Below are 19,017 nucleotides of genomic sequence, written 5' to 3'. Positions count from 1 at the left end.
GCCATCCTGTTCCAAACTCTCGTAGTAGTGGTCTATAGCAAGCGTATATTGTTCTCATCAAGTTGCCAGAACAATGGGGATATTCCTGTCTTGGCCCATGCAACCTTCTGGACGACAACTAGCTCGGCGCCCTTTTCTTCCCTGTTCAGTTAGATCCTCTTCCGATTCCCTCTCGTGGCATAGCATAGCAGCAAGTACTGCTGTAAGTCCGGCTTCTTCATCTCGACTAAGCGCATTTCCATCAATAACAAATGTGAAAAGGTCCACTGGCCTCTCTGTTGGGGTGACACAAACGCAGGATGACCACGGGTTACCGCATTTATAGCTGGGTCTCATCAGCATGGATCGTATCCGGATGTCTAACTGATACACACAAGGCTCGACTCACCAGAACTGTGCTCTGCATCTACACGTGATATGGTCACATCCAAATATGAGTTCCACCACTGCACCACAATTAAAGCACCTCTGCCATCGTTGCAGCCGAGCCACTTCAAGGACCGCTGACAGACCGGTATCATGGCAGTCTCCTGAGCTGTGAGAAATACCGCGACACCCTGAGCAGATGGTCGTGCTACAGCACGGACAGGTTTGTGTCCGATATCCCTGTCCCTTCACAGCCTTTGTAGGAATCCATTTCCCGCAGGTTGGTGAAGGGCAGTACCAGCGATCTTTAACTGGCGTCGCATACTCATTTGTTTTCAAGATAAACAGCTCTTGTTCCTTTGTTGACAGTATGGGGAGGATGATCTCTGACGATATCGTCCATGAACAACATTTTGGTGGGAATAACTGCTCATCTGCCATACCTATGACAGCCATCTGCCTGATGCACCTATTGCAATACTTATGCTGGCAAGGTAGATCCACCAGCTTATTGGCCGGCATGCGTTCTAGACAGCTCACGCAAGACCTAAGTAGCATCAGTCAACCCTCAAGGCCGATTTGTATGCATTGTAAGGACTTACTCGCGATGTGCTTCTCTCTTAAAAAGGCGCTGGATGAGTCGACATCTTTCAATCCTCGCCACAATACGGCTCCTTCGCGACTCCACGGGGCCCCTCTCACTTCGTAGATGGCACTTCAAGCTTAAATGACCACTTGCTTGGTGAAGGTAAGCCGGTTCAGGGTCTGCTGGCGGGGACTGCATGTTCAAACGGCTTCTCGGTAAGCCCACGCTTCCCGTATCTGGGGGAGAGGAATGCCATCCTCGGCTGGATCGCTTGATAGCGCGCGACAGCCCAGGCGACAGTTTGCCTAGCAACATCTTCAGCTCGGGAGAAATGTGCTTTGTACTTGTGGCCTTCGGTAGCTGCGCCTGAATCCACTAGTGCTGAATATTTGCTGGCTCGTTGCAGGGGTGAATCGATTGGTTGACTCTCTGAGAGATTGTCAGGAAACTCAACGCCATAGTTCCTGTTTTAACAGTGACACTCGAAGATATTGCGCGTGTAAAGCTGAGTAATGGATCTCATAATAATGGGTGGACGTTAATAGGTCTTGCTGTAGGTTGAATTCTGTTCGCTGGTAGAGTATGGAAGTAATATAGTTTTGGCTCATCATTTCGTCAGCGAGAAACCCCCGTTATATAGTGATGACGGTGAGCCCGGTGTGGATATAGTACCAGATACCATGGATAGGCCATTAGCGTGCCACATGTTCAAGGTCCCATTACCCCGATCATGATTGTCGTATACTACGAATTATTCTTGGGGTTCAGGTAGTCTGCTACTTTTCTGAGAACTTCTGGCTCCAACATACCAATTATGTTCCCTTAGTTCCGACCCAAGAAGAAGGTGGGGGGGAAGAGAAAACACTTCGTCCATATATATTATGGAGTTGGTTGTGGAAGATCCGCTGGATCCATGATACCAATTATCAACCAGTGCGCCAAGTATCTAGTGACTGACGTGGCTTGGGTTGTCAAGAGAGAAAAAAAGAAAAAAAAGCTCCCACCCAGCCCCCCAAAAATTTAATTAATTTAACAATGAATAACTAGAAATAATAATAATAATAGCGGGGTACATACAACAAACAAGATATCCATACCACTTATCTTCAAACTATGTATGTACTGCTAATATACGGGTAAACCAATTGAGCTTTGGCGTAGAAATCAATCAATCGATGCAACAAGTTCAATTATACGAGCATGAATTTAGTAACATATCAAGTAAATTCCTCAATCCAATGCCCCAAGGCTAGAGAGAACAGAACGTCTTAGTATTATATGGAGCCGAACCATTCTCGAAATTTTAAAGGGTATCGCTAACGAATGTTACCTAGAGAGAGAGAGGGGGAGAGCACACACCAAAACATCATACTAAGTCACCGGCGTCTTCCAAATTCAATGTATACCGGGGAGCCCAATCCTGAACACCACGAAACAATGCCATTGATTCTATACCGCGCCAGCAAATTTCCTGCCAACCCAAGCAGAGCCATTTTCCTGATATTCCTGGCGAGTAACAGCAACCTTCTTCATCTCTTCTTGATTGGTCGCTAAACGAGTTGCCCCCAGCCAGGTGGAGCGGATGGGACTGTTTCCAGAGACCGTCAGTATACCGTTGGCATCTTCTTGTTGGCAATAGACTTACTCCTGAGGACGTCGAACCCTCACAACGCATTCTGCTGAAGCAACTTCGCGCAATTCTCTCTCACTATAGCAAATTAGTTATGTATATCAATGGGTGATGGACTGAATAGGCATCTTACAGTCTTTCCATAAATCCAGGAATCAACGAGTTTCCTCCGACAACTAGGATATTTGCCAGGAAGGCAGGGTGTAACCCAGTTGGCAATACAGAAAGACTCTCTAGAATCATATCCGTGATACCAGCCTGCTTCATACCAATATCGCTTGGGGTAAATAGGATCTCAGGAACCGTGAAACGCTCATTACTCAAGATCAAAACGTCTTCAGATAACGTCTCGGCAGTAGAACCCGAGAGCGCACTTTTCCTCTTCTTGGCATTTAAAAGAGGGTCGTGAGGTCGCATAAATCCCTTTTTGCCAGCATTTGGGTCTGGCAAGACATAGTCGACCGTGACACCTTCGCCAAAACCGGGTTGGCCACGCTTTCGGTTGCCCTTCCAAGTCCGTTCCATATCATAAGCGAAATCGTTACTCACGTAACACACTGCCTCCTTTACCTCATTAATTATATATGCTTCGTCTACCATGTTGTACTGCCTCATTGATACCATCTCTTTAAGATAGTTTGTAAGATGTTTGCCCCCAAGATCAAGTCTGCGAATAGAACGCTGAAGAGGTTGGCCTTTGTAGATTGGTGTAACCGTGGTGTGAGAATAGCCGGAATCAACAACGAGAAGGCATTCTCTTGGTACAGCCGGGTCGTAATTTTGTACCATGGGGTCTGCAAACAAGGACTGGATCTCGTTCCAAGCGTTCAGCGACGGACCTGGCATAGCAGATATCAGCTAGTGAACCAAACAGCAGCACACTCTACGCTAAGTAGGACCGTACCCACGCATCTTAAATAGCCACCAAATCCCCACTCCTCCATCACAATCTCGTCTGCGTTCTTCTGCAGCGCTGGTAAAGCATTTGGTGCCTCGGTCAGCACAAGCGTCGTTTCTTCCGGGTTCGCAATTCGAAGGTCCTTGCTTCGCACAGTCTTCTCATCAAAGAACGAATGCTCCCATATTTCCTTTTGTGCTTCCCAATTCACAATATATCCCTTTTCAACTGGGCGTCGAAACATCAGCTCGTTCCAGTCGGTAACATGGGTATTGAGTTGTGCGCCAACGTAGACGCGGCCTTCACGTGTCTTAGTAAGGGCGTTAGGAACAACAGAACAGACGGATAGCGCCTTCATTTCATCTTCCGGTATCGAGTCGGGTGCATAGCCGGCTTTCATCGTATACGCGCCATTGTCGATTATGAAAGTCCTCTCGGGTAAAGGCTGGGTCTTGGCGACGGAAGCTTTCCCAGAAGGACGCGGTTTGGCGGTTCCCATAATATGGGGGCATCGATCGTAGGTTGTTCAAATACGACGGTCGTCAGATCCGCATTGGGCGGTGAAAAAATTCGAAGAAAGCTTGGTGGCGTTGAAGTTGGAGATGAACGATCCGCGGCGCTCTGTTTAGACCGGAGATGTCGAGCGGTCAGCTTCACGGAACAGGAAAAATAGGGTCAAAGCTGGGGCACGGCTCACGCCTTAGCAGATTTCTTCTACCTAGAAAAATTATAGATGGATTTCGACTTCTCATACTTAAAAGATTTCGAACATGACGGGAGATGACAGAGCCCCACATTAGATATCTCTGCGTCTTGTGTACGTTTTTGTACCTGTGTAGCAACAATCTATGCATTGAACAGCTTAGACACATATGTTACAATTAAGTACACATACATATCATTCTTGTTTAATTACTAGATGGATATACAAGCACCTACAACAGCCAATTTTTCTCGTGTATTCAGACAAAGCTACTAACGTTATACAGGCGCTATATATTCCATCACCAAGAACAGCCGCAGGTGACCCCGCAGAGCCCTAACAGTCGGCCCCGCAGCTCTCCAACTCAAAAATTCTCCCAAATCATCTTGGAGTTGTTCATCTCAAACCATCCGAGTACACACCGGCCAGAATGTCAAGGAAGCTTTATATCACTCTAACAACCACGCTTACCCTCTTGGAGCAATTCCGCTCGACCTTGGCCTTGCCCCCCGTAGGTTCAACCTCTACCGAGCTCTCAGGCAAAGATGCACTTCCCCTCCTGTCGGCATCATCGACGGCCCTTAAGTCGCAAGTCACAAAGCTTTCACTTCTAGCCATTACCTCTCCATTCACGCACTCCGCCGTCGGGTCTGTCCTGGCTGACCTAAACGAATCGGTTCTCCCTTCGCTCGTGACAGCAGCTCTACTCATCACACCGACCAATCACACTAAAGCATTTCAGGCCGAGGCGCTATCTCTAACCAGGACAGCACTGCACGAACTATCATCGCTTATAAAAGAAGTCAAGTCGGTTGCAGAGAAGAACGACGAAGTAAAGGATGACAAGAAAAAGAGAGGAGATGAGCTATCGCGGTCGGAGAAAGATGCCGTTACCGTAGCCACAGGACGTGTTTGGGATGCTTGCGACGCTTTGGTTGACCTTTCGTCCAAAGGCATCGTTGGATTTGTGGTACGGCGTGTGGAGGAATGGAGAGACCTAGTGCGAGATGCAGTCGAAGAGATTGACGATTGGAATCCCGATGATGATGAAGAGGATGACTTTTTTGACGAGCTCTTGAGCGATGACGGGAAACAGGGTGTTGAAAAAGGTGGTGAAGCTGAGCTGGATGAGGATGATAGCGATGACGAGGACAAAGCTGCGCTCTATGAACTGAAGGGAACCGCTCTTCGTCTTCTCAAACCCATTGCCCAGATTTACCCCGCCATTATCACGAATCGCTTGAAGAAGGTTCCCGAATCCTCGTCTTCTATTATTAACCAGCTAGAATACCTGATGACGTACCTACAGCGTATTCCGGAGCAAGTTGACGAAATAGCGGGAGCACTATATGAAGCGAACTTGGAGCGGTCGACTCGCTACATAAAAGTAACGAAGGAATGTGCTGTTCACGCTGTCAATTCAGTGATTATGCCTTGGGGCGAACAGGGTACGACCGACAGCCAACAAAAGGCCGGGGATAAATTTACCCACTGGTCGAAGACATGGTTGGGGGTGATAGACGAAGTCAGTAAACCTCTTGAGGAAGCGAGTTAATCGTGTACACCGTTTGATGTATTGCAGAACCCTGGATACCACTTCAAGTATTCTATTTTTTTTTGGTATGTTTGATAGTATATATAAATTACTGATATCGGAAGGCTGTATACGTATCAAGCGATAGGTGCACCCAAACCAGGAATCCTGCTCTTCCCAAAAGACTGGCAATATGAATACACTAAAAAGATGGCCTATATACACAAGCACAAAGCCAGAGACAGGGCTTGTAATATCATTATGTAGTTGCGTGGTACTTGAGCTTTTCCTACACACTCAGCTCATCATCCGGCTCCCATTCACGTAGGTCATTTTCAGGTATCCGATCTTTTAACCATTCGAGAATAGCCTCTGTTCCTTTGGCAACAATTTGCCAACGTGGAACCCGGAAACTATTACCCGCAACTTCGAATCTTCTCAGCGCCGATCCGTTTCCCCAGTTCTTACGGCAACCCTCGGCTCTTAGCAGACCCAACTTTGGTGGAAGGAAGTTGATATTATTATTGCCGATATCAAGGACCTGAAGGCCCTGGACAGCATCAAAATCCAGATAGTCAAAGCGGTTATCGGCAGCAAGGAATGTCATCAAACTTGGATAGGTTCGACGAACGGGGGGAAGAGACCCGCAAACGCGGTTGTTCGAGACATCTAGGAACATGAGCGAAGGGGCTTGGAAGTTGGCTAATATTGGCTCAAGTGTGGTCAAACCGGTCACACTCAAGTTGAGGTTCTGTAGACTGGGCAAATCCAGCGATGAGGGGAAAAGAGAAGCGGTGTCCAGGGGATTGTGTGAAAGATCAAGATCAGTCAGGCTAAGGGCAAGTATACCAAGAGCCGGCGCCGGGATACAACGTAATTGATTGTGTTGCAGGTAAAGACACCTGATTTCATGAGGGTTTATACATTCCAGATGATCCATATCCAACTCTTGAAGGTCAGTATATGATCTGTCGAGGACTCCTCCAGGTTTGACCAGCCAAGCGGCTGATTGAACTGGAGACTCTGGCGCTAGAGTAAATTGAGTCGCGACAGAGCCCTCTTCATCATCTGTATCGTGTGGCTCGGGCTCGCACCGGTTTCGTAGGTCACGCTTCAAGTCCTCAGTCGACATGTTTAAAAACTTGCGCTCCCTAAGAGGATTGTTGGCTATTCGGAATGTGACGAGGCTTTCCATCAGTCCAATCCTTTCGTCCAGTTTTGTCAAATTGTTCCCCGTCAGGTCAACGTTTCGTATGGTCTTCAACTCAGTAAATCCTTGTGGTAAATCTACTATGTTATTATCCTCCGCCGACAAACTCAGAAGCGCCTGCCAGGTAGAAACGTCTGGCAAGCATTGAATGCGGTTCATACTGATCGCGAGGTTGTGTAGACTAGGGAGTCCAAATATATCGTGGTCAGAAAGCCTCGTCAAGGCATTGTTAGCTACATCCAGAGTTTGTAAGGTCACAAGCTCCTGTACAGAAGCAGGTATCAAAACGCCCTTCAATCTGTTCTTTGGCGCGCTAAGGTCTTTCAACGGAAGCTTGCTTAGACCTTCGAAAGGCAAACAGGTTAGATGGTTATTACCAACGTTCAAACTTCGAAGGGAAGTAAGATATGCAAGTTCGTTTGGTAGATCTGTTAGAGAGTTTTCGTGCAGATCCAAAACTTCCAAGTTGCTAAGATTTTTTATATCTGCCGGAAATGCCCCTTGTAATTGATTTTTCGCTAGCTTGAGGTCTTTTACAGACACCATCTCCATGATGACCTGTATGTCTTCCATGCATAGCTTGTTATTTGAGAGATTCAGGGTATGAAGACGCTGTAGCCGCCTGAAACCAATTGGCAGCGAACGTAATAAGTTGCCATGTAAGTCGAGGTATTCCAGTCCACCGAACTGGTTTCCTTTTTCATCAGCATCGGAGTCTTGTGGGTCGATATCTGGGAAAGTGGAATCGGGAAATTCGACGAATTCATTATCTGCGCCAATGAACTTGATGAGGTCTACACTTTCATACCACTCAGTGGACGAATTCGGATCAAAATCATACATCGTCATAACTTCCTCTGGTAACACTGCCAAGGACATAGCCGCAATGTTCAAATGGCCAGAGGTCCGCCCCGCTTCAAGACGTTTACGAAGGAGTTCTTTATTCGGATCCTTTGGCCGTTGATTGAATGGATCTTCAACACTTAGGTCGTCCAAAGATGGGATTTGGGGGTTGGGGTTGCTTGCCATCGCTGCTTTCCGTGCAGCTTTTGCCTTCGCGATACTTTCCCTTAAGGCATTCGATGACCTTGATGTTTTTCTGCTTTCCATATCAGATTGTTTCTCCGTCGTTACCTCGGACGCGATGGATTTAGCGGGTGGTGTTCTTGGCATTGTTGCAGATGGCCTTGGGTTCGGGGGCAACTTCGTGGGTGTCTTCCTCGTTTTCTTTACGCAGAGTGTCTCCTGTGAAGGTCCCATGCTGTGGGGCTGACTAGAGGTGGTATCCAAACTTGGACGAGGATTTGACTGCATACGCGTCGCATTTCCACAAACGGTTGCTGCTCTTGAAGAAGGCATCTTCGACTTGGCTAGGTTATCCAAAGCCGCCATAGAGATTGGCTCGGTTGAGGCGCTGCCAGTGTATAATGACTGGCGGGACCTTGAAGGGAGCCGCACCGCAGATGCTGGCTGGGACAGGAAGTCACTGCCGTTTGGGTGACGTGACGTTGATGACCTAGAAGGTGACCTCGAACAGTTTGACATTGCGGATGGCGGACGCGATGGAGAGCACATGGGGCTGGTCCCAGTAAAGAAACTCGAGTGCCTTGAAGATCCGGGCGACGGTGGGATTTGGGACAATGTCTCGATTGTTCGATCTGATAGCGACGGTCGCGCGCGACCTCGAGTATCTGCATCCTCGGCTGAAAAATCAGTTTCAACCTTGCAGGAACCATTTAGCACAATATCTGTTTCCGATTTTCCACCTTCGCTCGTTCCAGATTCAGAAACATCTCTCCTTTGCTGCAGGCGATTCTGAGACTTCTTCGGCAACAAATATTTAGGAAGCGGTTTCTTGAACACTGGTTCCTCGGAAGGTCTTCGCAACCTAGCAGTATCGATGCCGGTGTCTGTCCGTAGCTTCCCGAGAGATGGGGAGGGCTTAATTGATTTAGAAGCGGTAGACGTCGGTAGAGGCAGTCTAGAGGCTAATCGAGGAATCCCGCTCGGTCGAGCCGATATTTTCTGTTGTTTGTCCATGTTCACATCCCATGAACATGTAGCCGGTTAGTTTTATTCAAAGGGCAAAGCGGAGTATTGCTATGGAATGATGTAACGGTTTCAAGAGTGGGAAAGGAGTCTCATCATGTTTGTGCGGATTAGGAGACTCGCAAAAAAAGACGGCGGAAATGCTCCTCAGCTGACACACAAAAGATGATAGAGTATAGTGGAGGTGAAAGAGGAATTGGACAGAGCGATAGAATAAGCTATGCTCAGGGCAACGTGCCTTTTCAAGGGGTTATTTGTGTGATGGGGATTATTTGACGAAAGTATTAAAATAATTATCATTATTGTTTACGTGCTAGTTGCTGCCTGGGGCCACAATTCATATAGATTAATCCTGCCATGCCATTGGCCAGATTTGTCCTTCGGCATCCCGCCGAAGAACACAATCATGTCAACCAGGATCCGCTTGAGGTCTAGTACTATGACATGTAAAAGTGAGCTATTGTTACAGTCAGTGTATGTTGTATACTTTTACTGTTTGCAGGGCTAGATGTACCTCAGTACACTAGCATGGTTACCTTCTCACAAGTTAACATATTCATGTACACTAAAGGTGGACTTTTAAACATGGCTCTATGTAAGTATGTATGTACTAGTAAGAGTACTATTTGCAGCCAGGTTTCTCACGTGAGAGATGCGCATACTAGTACTTGGTCAATGTCAACAGAAATTCTATCTCATAGAGCCTCTATTGTAAAGACTGCAAGAGCCGCTACTACTGAGGATGACTCATAGCAGGCGTGAATTCTTTTCCCTTTTAGGTACTTACTCCTGACCTCAGTTATAATATGATATCCTTCCTTAGCCATGGAACTTTTTGGCTTCTTCACATGAATGAGTCAATATACCAGTTTTTCTCTATTGGTACTATGAGCGAAAGATGCCGAAGCAGAGCAGGGCAAAGAGAGATAAAAAGAAAGAAATGGCCGGGGAAAACAACCAGTATTTCCTTTTTTAAGGCAGAACCCTTGTTAAAGCGGCATAGCTGCATAACCCCAGTGTACAGAGTACAATATTACGAAGTAGTACATATTATCTCAGCACCGAGGTAGGTTCTCGTTCTCTGCCTTATTCAGAACCTCATATGGTGATTCATTGTACCCATCCCTGTTGCCTCAGTTACAACCTTTCAGACCCATGGGGTCGGCTTCTGTTTACTTGTGTGAGGCGCATGATCGCCACGCTAACTGTATCTGGAATTGGGGGTGCTAGGGCGCGGCTGGGCTCACGTGGATGCGGGATATGGGACATGGTTGGTCGAGGCAGAGACATTGCAAGCGACTTCCCAGCCTCCCCGATGTGCGAAACACCCGCCGCTTTCAACATCCTTAAGGCATCAAACCCTCCACAGTGCTCCTTGCTCCTTACATCACATCTACCTTCACACTCTACTTTCCCTTACTCTTGTTACCTTTCTCACGGAAGCTTCCATCTATTGTATTGTTGTTCGTCCAAATCGGGTGTTTTTTTTTGAAAATCTTCCTCACGTCCTTGATCTAAACGTGAGTCTGCACGGCCCTATCGCTGATAAGCGGACCGAGCCAGCCGCAAGTCAGCAGAGTCGCATAGTGTCTATGCGACGGACAGGTCAATTCTCGGGCGCTTGCGACTTTTCAAACACACTGGCTGTATCATTGTTTACAACCACTGTAGCAGCGACGCTCAAGCAGGTATCCCCTAGATCAGTTGGGCTTTGACGTCCTACCTCACTCATATCCGGTATGCTTTTGATCACCCTAGAGCGACCTCATCCAATTCATCCACCCAGCAGTTGCTAATTCACTTACAATGCAAGGATATCAACCCACGATTATACCTTGGCTTTTCTTATCGTTGTTTCTCTCATGTCACAAGACACCGAACTTAAGCTCTCGCAAGGTTCTCTTGCGCCACCAGCGGAGATCTCTGGTCGCGCCGGTCCCACTCGGTGTAGAAGGCTCTCTGCTTCTCCGGAAATAAGTGTAAGGGCTGAGAGCCACGCCTCGCACTCCGAGAGTGGAAAGTTCCTTTCGCCTCCATCACTATCGTCGTCATCAGATATGACTCCGCCACCATCATCGCAAATTCCTGGAGCTCCTCTCCGACGATCAAGATCTCGATCTAGCTCATACCTTGCATCTCCATCTGATATCGAGAAGACGCTATGCGTTGCATACGGAGCTTCCGAGAACCTTCCTACGGCCGACGAAATTGATGATGCCGATGAATTTAAACTGCGTACAATAGCGAAAGAACTACTGGGTATAGCTCAAGAGGCTCGTATGTCAGCGCTGCACTTCAAGTTGCAGAATAGTCTACTGTCATTCACAAGCAATGAAGCCATTAAACGCGCCGAGGTCGAACATCAATTGGCTCGAAGAGAAGTCGAGATTCTCCAGAGCTCTGAGTATCGCCGCCGTCATACCGAGACTAAATCGCTACAGCAATTTACCAACGTGGAACTAGAACTTGCTCTCAAACGTAATCAAGAGCTCGAGAGGGCCAATGCTACTCTTGACCGAAGGCTTCGCCGAGCAAAGAGACTCATCGATCAGGAAAAAGAGAAGTCTGATCGACTCGGCGAAGAAAACACTTTGTTGAAGGGCCGTATCAGAGATAATCGAAAGCATCTCTCTTTGATGATGGAGCAAGGTTCATTATCACCCAGCCCACAGACTGAGATTCTGACCCCTCATAGAAAGTCTGTTCCTCACTTCTTGGACAATAGCAGCCACCACATAACCAGGGATGAGAATCACAATCCTTTCGCTGCCCTCCTAGCGGCAGACCGCGTTCTCAACAGGGAGTCTCCAAGTGCAATGTCCACACAAAACCAGAACACTACCCAGCAACAATTTGCAAGTGGCCACCTGCGTGTTGCACACTCACTATCGTCTCTTCCTCTGACGCCGTCTCGTTCTCGAGTAGCTCAACGAGAAAGCCAGTACTTCACTCCAAACCAAGAATGTCAGCATAAGCGTCAGGATAGGGATAGCACAATATCAGCATCTGACACCGAGGAAGCCGAGACTGAAGACGACGTTCCTTCGTCCTTTACCGGCTCGGTGGCAACCAACATACTTCATCGCAATCATTCAAGTCACCACGGCGTTACAAGAGTGCCAAACGCCCCCAAATCCAGCGCTCTCCTTCAAACAACACTGTTCGGTCAGGTTAGGAAAGCGGGAGCCGGGCGTCCCTCTGGCAGTCTCAAACGCAAAGCGAGTTTTGAGAGTGTGGCCACGAAGAAATCGAAAGCGGAGGAGCAGGTGGGTCTCGGTATTGACACATGGAACAGTACTACTACTAGTGCTAGCCGTGTATAAACCCTACATGTGCATTTTGCTGTAAGGTTCCCAGGTTGCGCATCTTGTGATCTTTACTGCCAGTCTTTGTGTGGAGCTAGACCTTTTAGCATCAGGCGATTCTTTTTCTTATCTTAATGTTCTTTGATGTCCTGTATGTTCCACGTTAGGAACAGTTATGAATGATGACATGTAAATGATGGGGTGAATCGGTATTATCATGGCGCCTTTTATCTTTTTTCTCTTCATTTCTCTTTTGTACCTTTTATTTTCTCTTGTACCTCATTATTGACACTTCACATTGTTGACGACAAGAGCAAATTATGTGAATTGATAAGCTATGCTCTCTAAGGAAACACCCAAGCTTAGGGAGCGATAGGAGAGATGGTCAATCTGTCCCTTCGTCACAGTTGTATAGGTGCCAGTCAGCCCAAGATATGTCGTCTTACTAAGTGTGGAACAAAAATTGTCAATTTATTCGTTCATTTATTTGAGGAGGCGGCTGTAGATATTTACGGGGGAGGGGGAGCCCAATTTTAGTTAAGAGTCAGCAACCCATGTTGACAGGGAGGATAAACATTGTTATAACTAGCAATGCTGATTCCAATGTAACCAAGCTCATACTAGAAATTCCGATGCGAACCTGAAAGGCATGTCAAGTGACGAGGTCTGGGACCCTTTCCGGATTTGGTAACCAGGGTAGGGCTTTTCGCTAAGCGAGGCGGGCGCGGCTCTGCGCGGTTGGCCACACCAAAAAAAGTTCCACCCATTATTGAAGAGTCGTTTTGAGATACGACCAGCAACCACCCACGACGACGACGACAATCTCCCGGCCTTGATCACCGTCCGTCACAATGGTACGTTTTTTGCTCCTCGATATCTAAGTTAATTTTACGGCTCAACAGAATGATTTGGAATTTTCTTGATATTGGCTGAGGGTTACTGATGAACTTTGGTGATACAGGCGATCAAGCATAACAACCAGATTCTCAACCAGCGTGAGTGAGCCTACATGGATAGTTTTTGGCATTTGGGAAGGCGGATGAGTGGAAGGGGTTTACAGGAATCATTGGACTGACAGGTTTTTCATAGACTTCCGCAAGGATTGGCAGCGTCGTGTGCGCGTGCACTTCGACCAGGTACGCTCTCGAAGCTTCACCCACCCGAATCACAATACGAAGGATTTGTTTTGGCCGTCTTGGGATATTAAATGGTCGACTGACAATCTGCGATTCTCTAGCCTGGCCGCAAGCACCGCCGTCGTGAGGCTCGTCTTGCGAAGGCCGCCGCTGTTGCTCCTCGTCCGGTTGACAAGCTGCGTCCCGTTGTGCGGTGTCCTACCGTCAAGTACAACCGCCGTGTCCGTGCCGGTCGTGGATTCACTCTTGCCGAGCTCAAGGTAAATTTGTCCCTGTTGGTGGATGTCGCGGGGGCGTGGTTGTGGTGTTTGCCCTACTTGCTGGGTTTCGAAGTTAGATGGACGCTTACTTAGGCCTTGTTTGAACCCATTTAGGAAGCCGGTATCCCCAAGAAGCTCGCTCCTACTGTCGGTATTACTGTTGATCACCGCCGTGTCAACTACTCCAAGGAGTCGCTCGTCGCCAATGTGGATCGCCTCAAGGACTATAAGGCCCGCTTGATCCTCTTCCCCCGCAAGAGTGGACAATTCAAGAAGCTCGACTCTTCTGCTGAGGACGTCAAGGCTGCCAAGGCTGCCTTCGCCGCCGAGGGCAAGACTGAAGGCTACGCCACAAGCGTTGGTGCTACCCTTCCCATTAAGAACCTCGCTGCTGCAGAGGCTATCACTGAAGTAAAGCGCGACGATCTGCCCAAGGGCGAGGAGGCTGCCTACCGCCGTCTGCGTGAGGCTCGCAGTGAAGCTCGCCACAAGGGTATCCGGGAGAAGCGTGCTAAGGCTAAGGCCGAGGAGGATGCTGCTGCCAAGAAATAAATGTGATTCACAGTTAATGACGATCGAGTCTATACTCAAGTCGGGGATTAGTGTACTGTGGTGTGGCGTGGCTCCCCTTTTCTCATTTTATCTTTGTCCTTAAAAAGCTCCGAACCTCTCGAAATGCAAATGCCCCAGTTTCACGTCTAAAAGAATGGGTCTACTCCAGTTTTTGATTGAATATCTGTTACGAAGCCGAATCGTGGCTGTCAGATTGTGAGATAATTTGATGTGTTTCAACCGATATCCTTTGCGACTGTTCGTTTGCATCACACATTATTTCTCTTCGGGAGGCAGAGAGCACGCAAGATCCTATGCAAGGGTAACCTGATGCAGGCCCCGGTAAGCTAGCTAAATGACGGAAATGTATCTATACTGCATTTCAGCTTGCGTAATCTTCTTCGTAATCTTGAGCTTCTCTTTCCCTGGGTTGTTTCTAGCTACCTTGTTTTTTCGTTTGGCAGAAGTGAAGCTGCGCTGGAAAGATGCCTTCCATCCATTGGCATAAACAAGTGGTACGCTGATGCTATCGTTCTTGACTAGGTTCGTTGATCCAAACATTAAGGTAATCCAGTTCCAATGATACCCGCTTCACCCTTTTATCTTCCCTTTGGAAGCATTTTTATCAAGATCAATACAGAAAAAAGCTCCCAAAACACACTCCATAGCCTGTACTATCGTGTTGGCATCGATTTCAATGTCTGCGCCAATTTGGTCACTCCGCTTCTCGCTCAAGATTGCATGGAATAATCTCCTTGCATCCTGTTCTATCTTCTTGCCTGAGCATCCATCCCTTTTGGATGGCGCAGAGATACTGATCGTTGGCACTAGCCGGGGCTCACCCGCCCATTCGTCAAGGGCTAGTTCGCATGAAAGGTGGACTCTTAGAGCATCTTCACCCCTAGACTCGAAAAGCATAGATGTACGCTCGAGATGCGGTAGTATTTTGCGCAGATCTAGTGTCGTGAGAATCTGCGCATTGGAGTTTTCGTAGTCACCTAGCTCAACGGTGCCTCCATGACTTGTCATCCGTCCTTGGCATTGGCTTTCTAGTCGCGACCATAATCGAGCACGCGAAATTATAGCTTCCCAATACCGATTTATACCCCAACATAGACCCGATAAGTCCAACTTCAAGAGAGGGTTCGCCAATCTTGAGTCAATCCACTGTCGTAAATATACCGGTACTTTCTTGTCGCCATCTAACGGTGCGGATATGGAGAGTATAGACTGTGTTCCTAGGTTTACTTCGTAGTTGATAGATATGTCGAGGAGCGTAGAAGGGATTGGAGGCGGTGGAGACAGTTCTAGGGTACGTCTTTCCAAATGTATGCCTGGTTCCAACCCGCAGTAGGTATCTGAGTATGCCTTGAGGGTCAATGGGGCGAAGATCGTTAAATATGATTGGGCATGAGAAAGTTCGCTAAGAGCAAAAGGGTTCAGTGGGAGAGCCTCCTCCGGGGTTATTCGAAGACATTTCGCCGAGAATGGAAGTAACGTTGAGATTAGAGACGATATAGGCTCATCATGTGAGCCAGGCGTTGCAGATGTTACATGAGAAGATTTTTCGGCTAATAATGACCTTCCCGCCAGTCAGCCCAATCTCTAATGGCTAAATATGAAGGACTCACACAAGCCTGCTCATCTCCCATCCTGTATTATCAGTATGGCGGCTTGAACTCATCGACCAATTCTCCAATTCGGCAATCTCATCGTTGAGCTGCTGTATATCCATGGAAAGCTGCTCTTTCACTTTCCGTCTCATCAAGACAGGCACTGGGAATAGAGATTGACTCATATCTAGGCCAGAGCCAGATAAATCTTTGTCTTCCGCTCCATGATGAACACTCCTAAGCTTTGAAGGACTCTGTTCTTGGTAGTCAGTGGGTCGTCGCTTGCCCCGGACACCACGTTGGGTAGTCGGGCTGCTACTTAGTAGCCTTCTTGGCCGTGCAGGAGATCTTTCGAGTCCTAACTGTGTTGGAGTTGGGGGAAGATCGGGTTCTTCGAATCCTTCGTGCAAGGCAGTTTGACCCAAGTCTTTATGCGAGTCGGCCTCACCCGTCGCGATACTCAACTCGGATTCTAATTGATCATCCGGGCTGTCGGGGAGCCCATTCCGCGGGCCAGTCTCCTGTGCCACACTTGGGGTCTGAAACGACAAGTCGGAAGGAAGGATTCTCCTCGAAACTCGCCTTGGAGGAACTGCAAAGGCTTGAAGACCACTTGATCGCCTGCTTGGGGAGATTCTATCCAATCTTAGGCTTGAATCTGAAGCCAGTGAGGGCCTCAGAGCCTTTCTATCGCGCAACCCAAAGGCCCTTGCTCCGGATTGGTTTTGGAGCTTATTGTGGCTGTCTTGTTTGGTGGATCCTTGTAAGCTCTTAGTCGGTGAGTTGCTGATTGGGCGCTGCAAGTTTCCGGGTTGCGATCGCGCCAAGCTTGCTTCTGTTGGGACTTGGAATGATGCGCGACCAAGCGGGCGCTGTACATTATCATACTGGGGAGGTTGCGGGTTCATTTGCGACGTGTCAAGAGAAACAGCGCTTTATTTGTTTTGCACTGCGAAGGTGAATGCCCTCAATGTTCATTAAGTACTCCTTATCCCTGAGGATATGTGAAGACCAGTAGTTATCTAGATTCGATTAGTGTGGGGGAGAGGAGTTCCTTCTTCGGCTAATACTTTATATATCTAGAGAGAAGACGCCAGAAACTGGTATGAGCTGAACAAATGTTTGCATCGTTTGCAATATGACATAATGTCCGCGGACGCGGTCCAAATTCATATCCGATCTTCTTCCCAATGAGGCTTTCGGCACCATGGAGCATCTCTTTAAGGGATTCCGAATGAGACCCTGTTTAGTGTGCCGGGACCACCTTTTACCTACAAGCCAGCCGCGCTCTCTTCGAGTACTATCTATCGGACGATATGGCCCCTTCCTAACTACCCGGCGAACAGCCAGCCATACACATATCAAACATCAGGAGACGACAACGGGCTTAGATGGCACAGATCCTCCTCAGGCGCATCCACTATCGGGGTACTATCATGATATTCTCTCGTCCCGCTCTCCTTACCGACGTCAAGCGACGAGTTCCTCGTGCCCTGTTCCTGAACGCACCGACAAGCCGTCACCATCTTCAACAATCAAACCGCTGTCACCGCAGGACAAGATGTCAATTGTTTTTGGCACTCGGCTTGCTGGCCCCGGTCGCTCTTCACGTTATAATCCCGGTACGATGCCCCCCGAGTCCACCTGGAAAACTATAAATGGGGTGGCGATACCGCCGAGGCCAGAGGAACCTGATAACTGCTGCATGAGTGGCTGTGTTCATTGTGTCTGGGATGATTATCGTGATGAGATGGAAGAATGGGCTGCGAGGGTCGAGCAGGCTAAGGCCAAAGGCGCTTCGAAAGGCTTGACGGGAGACATGCGTCACACTCCAAGGGCCGAGGTCGATTCTGCCAGCACCAGCATGGACGATGACGGGGGCGGCAGTGAGACAAATTGGGCCGTATCCAATGAAACGGATGATCTATTTGCTAGCATCCCGGTTGGGATTCGAGAATTCATGAAAACAGAGAAAAGATTGAAGCAAAAACACCAAAACAAAGAAAGGGGGGCATAAGCGGTATCGTGCTAGGCTCTCTTGACCTTGTTTTGTTATATTTGCTTTTCTTCTTCTAATATTGAGCATTACTGTTGTGTTGGTTGCTTCCGATATATATAGAGAGAGGGAGAAAGAAGGCGGATAGATCTAGGTGTACATACATATGCAATGGCGCCACGGGTATGCTAGTAACCGAATAGAAACAATATATCCTATTCCTCATGTTCCTTAATCTTTGAAAACATCAAAATATATTATAGTGACCTTAAAATGTAGTGAGGGATTGGTAAAAACGCCAAGGTCTTTAATGAGTTCCACCATTTAATCAATGTATCGCAAGCATTCAAAATCACTTTGCGCTTCGCTTGTCACCTTTTCCCCGTCTTACTCGATTCATGATTTATTAACCTTTATCAATAATTGTTTTCTTCCTCATGAGTTGGTTTTTAAAACTTGGGGTCCTCCCTCCTACATAACGCTACCAATGCATGCATGTGTGCCGCGCCTCACCTAGCTTGCGGCAATGCAAAGCTATCTGGTATTATGGTTTTGTTGAGCTCCTATCTTTCTCCATACATGCAACGCAGCATAAATACTAACTACCACCGTGAACAGAACATCAGGCATCTGTACTGCGTCAAATATAGTCCTTCTCTGGTTCCGTTAACCTCGAAGCGATCCCACCAAAACTGCAGATTTGCAGCTCGTCCTTGTCTCGCACTGATACCAATCACTCTACCCAATACCTTGGCCACAGCAGGCTATAGGTTAGACCTAGAGTTCAGACAGTAGTTGCTTTTAGGTGCTCGACACCCCTACCATATAACCAGCAGAAGGCCAAATACGACACGCGCTTCCGATGAGACTACGCGTGCACCCTTGGAACCCTCCATTGCACAATCACAAAACCAAGAGGCGAGCTCTTTACCCGCGAATGGGCCACTATGCAATGACAGCGGTATATCTCATACAATAGGTGGCGTCGACACCGTGGACGAATCGCAAGATGTGAGAGAAGCTCTTCCTAGTGAGGAAGACTATAGTGGATCTGGCAAGGTGCTGTTGCGGTCACCTAAGTCTACCCTACAGTCTGATTTCGTTCAGAAGGAGCTGATAGGGCTCAAAACTCGATTTGTTACCCGAGATGAGGGCAAGTTTGATTGCGTGTGTTGTAGA

At 47.8% G+C, this 19,017-nt stretch overlaps 8 protein-coding genes across 8 annotated transcripts; 4 read left to right on the top strand and 4 right to left on the bottom strand.

Annotated features, from left to right (window-relative positions):
- Positions 1–32: 32 nt before the first annotated feature.
- On the bottom strand, positions 33–1,267 carry BDW43DRAFT_313387 (uncharacterized protein; the record flags this gene model as incomplete). Its single annotated transcript, XM_032047584.1, has 5 exons — positions 33–141; positions 199–325; positions 389–606; positions 665–913; positions 969–1,267. The coding sequence occupies 5 exons, from the start codon at positions 1,265–1,267 to the stop codon at positions 33–35; spliced, it is 1,002 nt and encodes a 333-aa protein (XP_031897892.1).
- Positions 1,268–1,982: 715 nt separating this feature from the next.
- Positions 1,983–4,101, bottom strand: arp6 (actin family protein). The gene is made up of 4 exons (XM_032042749.1): positions 3,487–4,101; positions 2,716–3,421; positions 2,598–2,660; positions 1,983–2,540 (listed from the first exon to the last, which is right to left on the bottom strand). Exons 1-4 carry the CDS (start codon positions 3,977–3,979, stop codon positions 2,402–2,404), a joined length of 1,401 nt encoding a protein of 466 aa, XP_031897891.1. The 5' UTR covers positions 3,980–4,101; the 3' UTR covers positions 1,983–2,401.
- A 506-nt stretch (positions 4,102–4,607) lies between these two features.
- BDW43DRAFT_283369 (uncharacterized protein) lies at positions 4,608–5,868 on the top strand. The gene has a single exon (XM_032042748.1). The coding sequence runs from the start codon at positions 4,614–4,616 to the stop codon at positions 5,736–5,738; it is 1,125 nt and encodes a 374-aa protein (XP_031897890.1). The 5' UTR covers positions 4,608–4,613; the 3' UTR covers positions 5,739–5,868.
- Positions 5,869–5,931: 63 nt separating this feature from the next.
- BDW43DRAFT_283368 (uncharacterized protein) lies at positions 5,932–9,250 on the bottom strand. The gene has a single exon (XM_032042747.1). It carries the CDS (start codon positions 8,965–8,967, stop codon positions 6,007–6,009), a length of 2,961 nt encoding a protein of 986 aa, XP_031897889.1. The 5' UTR covers positions 8,968–9,250; the 3' UTR covers positions 5,932–6,006.
- A 1,041-nt stretch (positions 9,251–10,291) lies between these two features.
- BDW43DRAFT_283365 (uncharacterized protein) lies at positions 10,292–12,802 on the top strand. The gene is made up of 2 exons (XM_032042746.1): positions 10,292–10,713; positions 10,790–12,802. Exon 2 carries the CDS (start codon positions 10,839–10,841, stop codon positions 12,297–12,299), a length of 1,461 nt encoding a protein of 486 aa, XP_031897888.1. The 5' UTR covers positions 10,292–10,713; positions 10,790–10,838; the 3' UTR covers positions 12,300–12,802.
- A 183-nt stretch (positions 12,803–12,985) lies between these two features.
- BDW43DRAFT_283364 (60S ribosomal protein eL13) lies at positions 12,986–14,614 on the top strand. Its single transcript, XM_032042745.1, has 5 exons — positions 12,986–13,135; positions 13,243–13,276; positions 13,371–13,417; positions 13,519–13,677; positions 13,792–14,614. Exons 1-5 carry the CDS (start codon positions 13,133–13,135, stop codon positions 14,227–14,229), a joined length of 681 nt encoding a protein of 226 aa, XP_031897887.1. The 5' UTR covers positions 12,986–13,132; the 3' UTR covers positions 14,230–14,614.
- On the bottom strand, positions 14,529–16,890 carry BDW43DRAFT_283358 (uncharacterized protein). The gene is made up of 2 exons (XM_032042744.1): positions 15,861–16,890; positions 14,529–15,811 (listed from the first exon to the last, which is right to left on the bottom strand). The coding sequence occupies exons 1-2, from the start codon at positions 16,748–16,750 to the stop codon at positions 14,821–14,823; spliced, it is 1,881 nt and encodes a 626-aa protein (XP_031897886.1). The 5' UTR covers positions 16,751–16,890; the 3' UTR covers positions 14,529–14,820.
- Positions 16,891–16,973: 83 nt separating this feature from the next.
- Positions 16,974–18,059, top strand: BDW43DRAFT_283357 (oxidoreductase-like domain-containing protein). Its single transcript, XM_032042743.1, has one exon. It carries the CDS (start codon positions 17,050–17,052, stop codon positions 17,857–17,859), a length of 810 nt encoding a protein of 269 aa, XP_031897885.1. The 5' UTR covers positions 16,974–17,049; the 3' UTR covers positions 17,860–18,059.
- Positions 18,060–19,017: the final 958 nt, after the last annotated feature.

This window comes from Aspergillus alliaceus (genome assembly GCF_009176365.1).
Source record: "Aspergillus alliaceus strain CBS 536.65 unplaced genomic scaffold BDW43scaffold_37, whole genome shotgun sequence".
In the NCBI taxonomy this organism is placed as follows: Eukaryota; Fungi; Ascomycota; class Eurotiomycetes; order Eurotiales; family Aspergillaceae; genus Aspergillus; species Aspergillus alliaceus.
The sequence above is the reverse complement of the archived record's forward strand: the minus strand, read 5'-3'. Positions and strand labels throughout refer to the sequence as shown.

What these genes read in the sequence shown, in the direction of transcription:
- arp6 (XM_032042749.1), bottom strand. Translation starts at nt 3,979, where the DNA reads ATGGGAACCGCCAAACCGCGTCCTTCTGGGAAAGCTTCCGTCGCCAAG. An exon ending in TGGCTATTTAAGATGCGTGG is followed by an intron (nt 3,422 to 3,486) that starts GTACGGTCCTAC and finishes CTGCTATGCCAG; the next exon opens with GTCCGTCGCTGAACGCTTGG. An exon ending in AGGGTTCGACGTCCTCAGGA is followed by an intron (nt 2,541 to 2,597) that starts GTAAGTCTATTG and finishes CTCTGGAAACAG; the next exon opens with TCCCATCCGCTCCACCTGGC.
- BDW43DRAFT_283369 (XM_032042748.1), top strand. Translation starts at nt 4,614, where the DNA reads ATGTCAAGGAAGCTTTATATCACTCTAACAACCACGCTTACCCTCTTG.
- BDW43DRAFT_283368 (XM_032042747.1), bottom strand. Translation starts at nt 8,967, where the DNA reads ATGGACAAACAACAGAAAATATCGGCTCGACCGAGCGGGATTCCTCGA.
- BDW43DRAFT_283365 (XM_032042746.1), top strand. Translation starts at nt 10,839, where the DNA reads ATGTCACAAGACACCGAACTTAAGCTCTCGCAAGGTTCTCTTGCGCCA.
- BDW43DRAFT_283364 (XM_032042745.1), top strand. An exon ending in CAACCAGATTCTCAACCAGC is followed by an intron (nt 13,277 to 13,370) that starts GTGAGTGAGCCT and finishes GGTTTTTCATAG; the next exon opens with ACTTCCGCAAGGATTGGCAG. An exon ending in TCACTCTTGCCGAGCTCAAG is followed by an intron (nt 13,678 to 13,791) that starts GTAAATTTGTCC and finishes GAACCCATTTAG; the next exon opens with GAAGCCGGTATCCCCAAGAA.
- BDW43DRAFT_283358 (XM_032042744.1), bottom strand. Translation starts at nt 16,750, where the DNA reads ATGAACCCGCAACCTCCCCAGTATGATAATGTACAGCGCCCGCTTGGT. An exon ending in TGGGAGATGAGCAGGCTTGT is followed by an intron (nt 15,812 to 15,860) that starts GTGAGTCCTTCA and finishes ACTGGCGGGAAG; the next exon opens with GTCATTATTAGCCGAAAAAT.
- BDW43DRAFT_283357 (XM_032042743.1), top strand. Translation starts at nt 17,050, where the DNA reads ATGGAGCATCTCTTTAAGGGATTCCGAATGAGACCCTGTTTAGTGTGC.